Source organism: Ischnura elegans, assembly GCF_921293095.1.
Source record: "Ischnura elegans chromosome 13 unlocalized genomic scaffold, ioIscEleg1.1 SUPER_13_unloc_3, whole genome shotgun sequence".
NCBI classification, from domain to species: Eukaryota; Metazoa; Arthropoda; class Insecta; order Odonata; family Coenagrionidae; genus Ischnura; species Ischnura elegans.
The window spans coordinates 6572706-6582628 of record NW_025791659.1 but is presented as its reverse complement, the minus strand read 5'-3'; the positions used below and the strand labels follow the sequence as shown (position 1 = coordinate 6582628).

The 9923-nt window shown below is 39.9% G+C and overlaps 1 protein-coding gene across 2 annotated transcripts in view; it reads right to left on the bottom strand.

Annotated features, from left to right (window-relative positions):
- LOC124172870 (recombining binding protein suppressor of hairless-like) overlaps positions 1 to 9923 on the bottom strand; it is an 86433-nt gene continuing 76510 nt past the window's right edge. For both annotated transcript variants that reach the window (XM_046552369.1, XM_046552370.1), the window contains one exon: positions 1 to 423. In XM_046552369.1, coding sequence (XP_046408325.1) covers positions 277 to 423 — 147 coding nt within the window. In that variant the 3' untranslated portion in view covers positions 1 to 276. The remainder of the gene's footprint in view (positions 424 to 9923) is intronic.

Sequence of the window (9923 nt, the reverse complement as noted above, 5' to 3'; positions counted from 1 at the left end):
GATGGGATGCACAAATATATATATCTCGAATACACAGCTAAGTGTAAATGGAATAATCACAACTTCACTATGTCGCAAAGATGATTTTCCCTGATTCATTCATTGTCCTCCCTGAAATTCTTGCACGACTTCCTGCACAGAACTGAGTTCCCTGACTGTCCACCAGAGGGACGTATCGATGCAGGAACTAGGGGATTTTCCCGATGGCAACGCAAAGTATGAATTGGCACGCCACACACGTTATGCTGACTCCTTCACGTCTTCGCCGATGCCCTGTCAACTGGGGTGGGAGTTTCGGCTACCGCTGCGCATAATCTGGTCTGTTGAAGGACAGTGGGGACGCGGCCCTGGTTCAGGAGTGTACGTGAAGGTGAGCCCTGTGGCGTAGATGATGCCATCATTGCGGACTAGCGACACAGGAACCTGAAAACAGATAAGTAAGATTAGTACATCAGAATGCACGAGGGGAGTTTTTTTAAGTACAGTACACTTGCGATTATCTAATGATGGGGAGATACGGCACAAATAATCCAAAAAACATGGATAACCCAAAATTCCACTTAAATGTCTTGTAAGGCTTATAATTTATGTAAAACAAACAATTTATTAAACAATCTGTCCAAAAAAATCTAGTGGACTATGTGACAAATGATAGGATTCATAACTATAATACCAGAAAGCATAAGGATTTTCACCCAAATTTTGTTAGGACTACTATTGCAAAGCATGGACCAATGTCCATGGGGTTAAATATTTACAATCATTTACCCCAGCACCTCAATATTAAGATAGGTACTGCAGTATTTAGGAAAAAAGCGTTGAACTTTTTCCGCTCCAAAATGTTTTACTCTTTAAAAGAATTTTTTGATTCAAATTTTTAAAGGAGTGGAATGAGTGATTAATTTTAGTTATATATACCTTGAAAAAAAAATATATTTTACCATATATGTACCATGTATTTTATATTATCTTGTACATGCACTTTGTGTAATTCATTGACGTGCCTTATATTGATGCACAATGCTGTTATCAATCTCTGGGCAAATAAATAAATAAAATAAAAATAAAAAAATATTATCATTTATGCACATTGTCTGTTATTTTAGGTTCCTTTCCTGAATTATCAAGAGCTTTCTTTCCCCGTTCATGATCTTTTTAGCATTGATAACGTTTATTGTACTCATATCCCTTAGACAAGATATAAAACAGATAAGTAAGATTAGTACATCAGAATGCACGAGGGGAGTTTTTCAAGTAAGTATTATTTTGAAATACATACAACATCTCTTAGATATCTTCACAACACCTAATCAGTGGGTAATGGGTGTGCTTATCAGGAATTTCGTTCGGGGGGTGGGGAGGGGGGTCCAAAACCAGGGGAGAAAATTAAAAAAAAAAAAAAACAAGGTACTAAGTAGACTAGTAGTAGAGTAGATAGGGTAATGGGTGTGCTTATCAGTAGAGGTCCGTGAATTTTGCGAGACACGATATCGCGAAATAACATGAAATCGGTGGAAAAAAAACGAAATTTCGCTTTTTCTGCGATTTTAGGTGGATTAGCAAAAATAATCACATCTAATGAGTCATAATCTATTTAAGCCTAAGCCTTAATTGTTTAACGCTGCCTACGTTCATTTGCTCTATCTCATTACGATTCCAAGGTCAATTGGCTGATTTAGTCTCGTATGAATGCAACGGGCATGCGATCACGCCATCACGCAGCAGCGGTTGTAGAATCTATTGGATCTAATAAGCCTGGTGTAGCCTTGCATTGAAATGCAAATATCGATGTGGTTGCTAAGGTGGGATGTGATTGTTGAAGCCAAACATTGGCTATATTTCACAAGTTCATCCATCATTAATTTTATATTTCTCTCAGTTGCGTTAATATTCAATTCAAAACGTTCTCTCAACGATTATATCATCGTGGTTACTAAGATGACGTTAAGTGTTGTTGAGGGCGAAAGAGCGTACTCTCCGTTTACTTTATCCATTTAAATTACATCATGTTTTCTTTTGCATTTTAAGCAACTTATGGACCCAATACTCGAACACACGTGACACAAATATGTCTCCTTACCCATAATTAGCCACTTGACGATTTCAAGTGACATTCGACTTGATATTTGCTTCGACAATCACATCGGGTGATCAGGCGCAAATGCAAATAGTGCTTTTGGGCCCGATTTTATTTTTTTATAAAGAATATGGAAAATATTGTGCGAGAGTGATAATCATGCATGGATAACCCGCACCCTGGATAAACCGCAGCCGGATAATCAGGAGTTTGCTGTTCTTTAATTTCGAAAATACAGCAGATTAATTTAATATACAGTGGAACTTGGTTAGTACGTTTCTGAAGGGACCACGAAAAATGAACGTACTAACCAGGAAAACGTACTAACGAGGAAAGTAAATAATAGCAGTCGGGGTTATTGCAATCAGTGAAAAAGTCGTCATAATTACAATTACTATCGGTAGTTCTCATAGGATCGCCTTCCTGAACTCTTTTCACATTTAAAATCAAGAAAATGAGCGCTACATTGAAAAACAATACCATGTGAATAAAAATCGCAATTTTTCATAGATTTCCGAAGACGATTCCATGATTACGGCGTCTATCTCCCGTGATTTATCCTATATATATTTACAGAACGAGGACGAGTGAAGCTCAGACAAGCGAAGACAAGTCATTTTTCTTTCTCACAGCGTACTCGGAGAATATAACAACAACCCGGAGTAAGTCAACTGGTTTTTTAAACATCATAAAAATTGGGCAAAATTATATTATGACTTTCAAATTACGGCAACAGCCGTAGACATTCGCTTCTGGAATGATACCATTTCGATTGTAAAATCGATCGATATATCGACTGATGACACGCAAGATTATTAGATTACGACGTACAGTGGAAGCCCCTTATAACGAGTACGGGATATAGCGACAAGCTCGAATTAGCGACAGCTACCCAAGGAACCATTTTAAACCCTATGATTTAAATGTAAAATAAATTCGTATTAGCGATAATGACTCGATTCCTCTCTAGCGCCATTCGTAATTACGACAGGTTGACTTTTTGACCACGTGCCACATCTCTGGAATTCAATGCTTTTAAAACGGCATTTTTTCCGCCAACGTCGACGTCTACTTGTTCCGTATTCTCCTATTCTTCTTTCCTTAATAAATTTCTCGAGTACACATTTCATTGCTCTTTTGTCATCTCCCTCCCGCGCCTCCGCAGTGAGGTTAAAAATTATTCCGCCCGTCTGCTAGCACCATGGCTGGTAAACGCAAGTCCTTGGATTTAAAAACCAAAATGAGAATTATTGCAGATTGTGAAAGTGGAGAGTGTTCAAAGAGTGAAATAGCGAGGCGATTTGGAATTAATACATCGACATTGTTCACTATTTTAAAGAAAAAAGAACAAATTGGTGCGGCAGTGCTTCAGGAAGGGCGTCCAAGCACTCAAAAACACCTGCGGCCCGGAGAGCATCCGCAGCTAGAAACTGCTCTTTTTTCGTGGTTTTGCCAGCAAAGAGCTGCGGGGATTCCTATCACCGGCCCAATGATGAAGGCTAAAGCTGAGTATTTGTGTGAGAGACTTGGTGAAGACAATTTTAAGTGCTCGGATGGATGGTTTGCACGATTTAAGAATAGGAAGGGGATATCCCTTCACAAACTATCCGGTGAATCATCAAGTGTCGACGTTAATGCTGTGGAAGGCTGGGCTCCGGTCCTTAAAGACTATTTGGATAATTACAGCCCCTGCGATATTTACAACGCGGATGAGACGGGCGTATATTTTAACCTTCTCCCGGACAAAACTCTCGCCACTCGAACGGACCCCTGCAAAGGAGGGAAGAAAAGTAAAGACCGAGTAACTGTCCTTTTATGCACCAATATGGATGGTTCAGATAAGCTAAAACCGTTCGTGGTGGGGAAATCCGCCCATCCCCGATGTTTTAAGGGAGTTAAAACTCTCCCTTGCACTTACGAAGCAAATAAAAATGCTTGGATGACGGCTGCTATCTTCACACAGTGGTTACGAGCGTTTGATGCCAGGATTGGTGGAAGGAATAAAAAAGTACTATTATTCATTGACAATTGCCCAGCCCATCCACCAATAGAACTAAGAAACGTCAAAATTGTGTTATTGCCGCCTAACACTACGAGCGTTCTTCAACCACTAGACCAGGGAGTAATTAAGCTTTTCAAACACAATTTCCGAAGTTTACTGGTGAATTACTTGGTCGCTCGAGTACCTGGACGAAATTTAAAAGAATTGAAGTGGAATGTTTTGGATGCCATGCGGGCATTATCAATAAGCTGGGAAAAAATACCTCCAGCGCACATATCAGCATGTTTCCGGCATGCTGGATTTATTCGAGAGCAGAACGACGAGGCCATAGAGATTATGGAGGAAACGCAAAGGGAAAATGATGAACCTGATGGTTGGGTAGAAATTCAGGAACATTTTGGCTCTTGTGACTTTGATGAGTACGTAGCCGTTGATGAATGTGCGCCTGTTCGTCAAATGTTAACGGAGGAGGAGTTGATTGCGGCTGCGGAGGACGATGTCATTGCTGAAAGTAGTTCCGAATCTGAGGATGAAATGGTGTCTATGCCTTCAGTGGATGAGGTGCGACATGCCATTAAAATAATAACTGACGTTTACCGGGCTAGTGATGCTTCACCGGACGATTTTAATAAACTAAATGGAGTAGAAAGATTTCTGCTCAAAGCAAGTGCGACCAGGAGTCTGAAGCAGACAAAACTTGATTCATTTTTTGTCAGCAAATGAATCTGCGATTGAAAATTTTTCTGTGTTAGAAGGCAATGATGTTCTAGAATATTTTTATGTTTATCAAGGCAGTTGTTTTTAGAGTCATTAGAGGAACCTTATTGACCATTTATCTACGGAAGTAACCTAGTCATTTTTCAAAGCTGCCGCGGTTTATTTATTTTATTTTCATGTTTTATTTAAGTCCCAACAAGTAGTTGGAGAAGAATATTTATTTTATTATCGCTTTTATACGTTGTACTGTGTACTTCAGTACATGAAGTTTTGTGGATGCAAATGACAAATGTTTTTAATGTCCTATCAGATGCTATTTTTATTGTTTCCGAGATTAAAATATAATGACAAAATCCGAGATGATTGATTTAGACGCCCAATAAATTGTATAAACGTGTTATTTTGCATGAATGCCAGTGACTAAAATCGTGTTCATCCTGCCGCAGGTATCCAAGTCAGTTCCAGTCAGCATTCCTATCAAAAAGTGTGCGCTACTGCCGCTAGAGGTCTCTACGTCCGCTGATATCGCGTCTGATTGCGTGAATCTCTACGAAACATAAACATTGCTCTAACAGACAAAGAGTGGACTTTATTTATCATTTGTCCTTCTATTTATTTGAAACAGTTTTTCACCCTTTCCGCCGAAGATAATTGATATGACTGATATGCTTTTAGATGCCGTAATGCTGGTGTTATTCGGTTTCATGATTCCGATAGCATTTGAGTCGGCAGTTTTGAAACACGATAGTAAACCATTCATACCGGCAGACTTGAAGCATAAGAAGATTACTTCCACCTTTATTCCGCCGTTAACCTGAAAAAGATAGAATTGCAATGCTCATGTGGAACCCTAAAATTTTATCACGCTCCTTTCGTCACCCAATTGCAGCAGCCACCCATCATTTTCATTACTACTCGGAAAGATAGAAGGTATGAATTTTTGAACAGATTCCGAAGTTTTAGCATTTAATAGTCTGATGCATAGCCATAACTGGTAGTTATGACATATTTGGAGCATCCAAGAAATAAGGATAATAACAGCTCATAATGCACAGTTCAGTACGAGTGAGTCTGATGCTGGGACTTTTAAAATCGACTTCTTAATGCCTCGGCATATAGCATCCTGCATAATTACATATGATTTGATCATAGATTGCAAGTGAATATGATCATTAGTGAATTAAATATTCAAAAGAATGATTTAAAACGGCTATCATGCTGCAATTTTCGCCTCTCGGCAGAAACAGCCGTGGTGACGCCTGATGAGTGATTTTTTTGTGACGATGTAATTGCATTCGGTAACAACGACAACTCACTATAGCGACAGATTTCTCTGTTCCCAACAGCTGTCGTTATAAGGGGCTTCCACTGTAATTACAAGAAAATTTTATATTAAACAGTTGAAATTTACTTTCAAAATTTGTCTAATGTCGTCTGCTTTCGTTCCGAGATCAATTATTTTTAAGCTAAGCTTCGCGTGGAGATCCTGAGGATCGTCTGCTCCTGCAACAGTAGTCAAGTAAATACGCACGACGTCGAGTTTATGGAACAGTACTGCTTTAGATAATGTGGAAATTGTCTGACTCATTTCTTCATCATGATAACTCGTGCAATAGCAACAATTGCCCACTCACGAACTTTGTGCGCAGTAGTGGGCACTCCCAAGCGCTCCAAAGGCAACAGAAGGTGAGGAGCTCGGGATGGGGAAAATTGGGGCTTCTTATTGGTTGCAGTTTTTCATAGTCAGACATTCCCGAAAAATGGCCGCATTTTATTTTTCATCACGTCACAAGTATTCAGAAATGCATTTGGATAAATTACGGTAGAAGAAAGAGATGTGGAATGAATGGAAGAATGTAAATGACTAATGATAATAAATTAAATCATGAATTCAGACGTTTGCGACCCTTAAGAAGACAATAGAGAACGAATTGCGGGTTGCGTCACGGCAAGCAATTGAGCGTACTAACCAGGAAAGCGCAATTTTTTCAAACGTACTAACCAAATTCTTTTACCTGTATTTTGTTCGGATGGTACCGGGACCGAGGGAAATCGCCGTACTAAGGAGGAACGTACTAACCAAGTTCCACTGTATTTAGGATAGGGGAGAGACGGCACGAATTATAGGAAAACACAGATAACCCAAACTTTTCCATCAATTTCTGGTAATTCTCAAAATTTACGCAAGTCAAACAATCTATTATTATTCACGCACATTATCCTAGATTACAGTGAGTCCTCGTTTAACGTCACTTACCGTTCCTGAAAAATGTGACGATAAACGAAATGACGTTATTCGAAGAATAATATCCCATAAGAAACAATGTAAAAAGTGAATATCGGCTCCTAGACCTCACAATTCCTATGCAAAAAAAATGTTAGCGTATTCCATCTGGGGCATTTTTTACGGTGGGAATGCCAAACTATTGCATAAATACGAGTTCCTGTCTTCATCGACGACAATAGCAGCAGTCACGTAAATCCTTCTCCATTTTTGTATCTTCCAGCATTTGCTTTTCGACTTCGCTATGGTGGTCGCCCGGGCGAGCGTCGCCTGGGCATCATCATCGCTGAAACATCGTCGCAGTTACAGGAACCAAAATTATTGTGAACTCGGCAAAAAAAGTGACGACAAAAACTCCGAGTTTTACATGGAAAAATTCCTTGAAATCACTTTTTAGATTCCTGAAAACCATTATGTCAAGTAAAACCTTGCGCACCTACGCAAGAATTCATTTTGCAGAAATTTTTGCTAAAACCGTAATCGCAATTAAGAATAAACACACCGTTTTACACTTTGCTTAGACTGACTGTATTACCGCCCACAAAACGAACAACCTGCAACGCCCGCCGCTTCGCCTTTTTTTCGAGCGAAATTGAAAAGACTTGACGTTATTGCGAAGCGTAGGCGCGATAAACGAATGACGGAAAAAGATTTCGTGACGTTATTGCGAAATGACGTTAAACGGGGTGACGTAGAATGAGGACTCACTGTATTATCCTTCCGTTCAGTGTGAGTGTTTTTTCATTTCTCCACGCCACAAGACAGCATAGACCTTGGCACTTACAGTAGCTGTTTGCTTTGACATGCACTACGACAACATTTATCATTCATTCCGACAGAGCAGTGCCGGATTATCCAGAATAATTAAACAAAAAAATGGCAAAAGAAAGCAAAATAAAACCATTATTAGCTGCTTAGGTTAGCAAAACAAAAAACATTGATTTTATAGAATTCACATGCTAAAATAAATTACAGCACAGTCCCGATTATCCGGGCTAATGATGGGGAGAAGCACGAATAATCAACAGTACGATTAGATAAATGTGTTGCAGTCAATGAGGCAATAAAAATTTGGTGGGAAAATATTCATTGATAAAAAGTTATTGCGTAATTCCCATTATTTTTGGGACCCTTGAGGCCTAAAGAACAATGACTGGTGAACAATTGGCGTCATGCCTTTTTTGTCAAAAACCGCTTCGTGGACAGTGCGGTGTGGGCTGGTGCATTGTCGTAGTGTATGAACCAATCACCTGTGCACCAGAGATCCACCCTTTTCTTCCGGATATTTTCCCTTAACCTCTGCAAAATATCTACAATATTCACCAGAAATTGCTACCAGTGGCTCTCTTTAATTTCCTAGACTGAAAAGGTATATGAAAGGAAAACGTTTTGTGACTGCAGATGGGGTAAAACAAAAATCGCCAGAAGGCCAAAAGAACACTGACTTAAGCGAATCAAAGAATTGTTATGAACAGTCGAGGAAACGATTAGATGAATGTGTTGCAGTCGATGAGGATTACTTTGAAGGCGATAAAAATTTGGTGGGAAAGTATTGATTAATAAATATATTATTGCAAAATTCCAGTTATTTTTGGGACCCCTCCCCGTACTACTACGCTTTCTGCCATGGATAAGAATCTGCTAAACTTTTATGGACTTGCGTCCCTTTCCTCAACAAGTAAGGGCATGAGGAAAAGTTTTTATGTGAAACAATAAAGTAGGGAAGAAACATAGCTATCCTGCACAAAATAAATTTTTATGTTCCACAATTTAACCAAAGGCACCAACAAAACTTCCATTTCTTTTCCAAAACTTTGTTCCATTTCTAAAATCAAAATACAGCACACTCCTGATTACTCGGGCTGATGATGGGGAGAGACGGCACGAATAATTGGAAAAACACGGATAACCCAAACTTGCACTTAAATCCCTTGCAATGTTCATAAATTACGTAAAATAAACAATATGTTATTATTTATGCAGTTATTCCGTTATTTTAGAGGGCTTCCCAGACTCAACGAGAGCTTTCTACGCCAGTTCGCTATCTTTTTAGCGGCGATAACATGGTTGTACTCGTATTATTAATGCTCCATGGAAGGCCTGGTTTCAAAAACCATACATCCATGGCTGTGTGATCACAGATGCAGAAAATTGGTAAGCAAGAATGCTTCAAAACCACTGCTCGACGTCGGAAACTACACTTTCAGGCACCACGCCACGTAGTTGCATCTCGTGCAAGTTGCCCGGGTCACAACTGCTGCGGGACGTGTGACCGTGATCATGGAGCGCGGTCGCACACAGCGATGCTTTGAAAACGGTAGCACGGGGGTCCCGTGAATGCAGCCAGCATGCGATTGCTTCCATTTTACGAAGGGGATTCTAGCAGAAATAGTAAGTCTGGTTTATCCTAAGCATTAATGTAGTAATTCCGATGATTCTGCGTTCAACTTTATTTATTTTATAAAGACCGCAGAAAATATTGTGCGAGAGTAAAAATCATGCACGGATGATCTGCAAACAGGATAAACCGACATGGTATCGACGACGACATGGTATCGAAAACCATACATCCATGGCTTTGTGATCACAGATACAGAAAAGTGGATTGCAAGAATGCTTCAAAACCACTGCTCGACATCATAAACTACACTGTCACGCACCACGCCACATAGTCGCGTGTCGCACAAGTTGCCAGGGTTGCAACTGCTGTGCGAGGTGTATCCGTGATCAAGGAGCGAGGCTTGGAGAATGGGAACACGGTGCTCCCGTGAATGCACCTAGCGAGTGATCGCTTACGTTTCACGAAAGGGATTCTAAGGGAAATAATAAGCCCGGTGTATCCT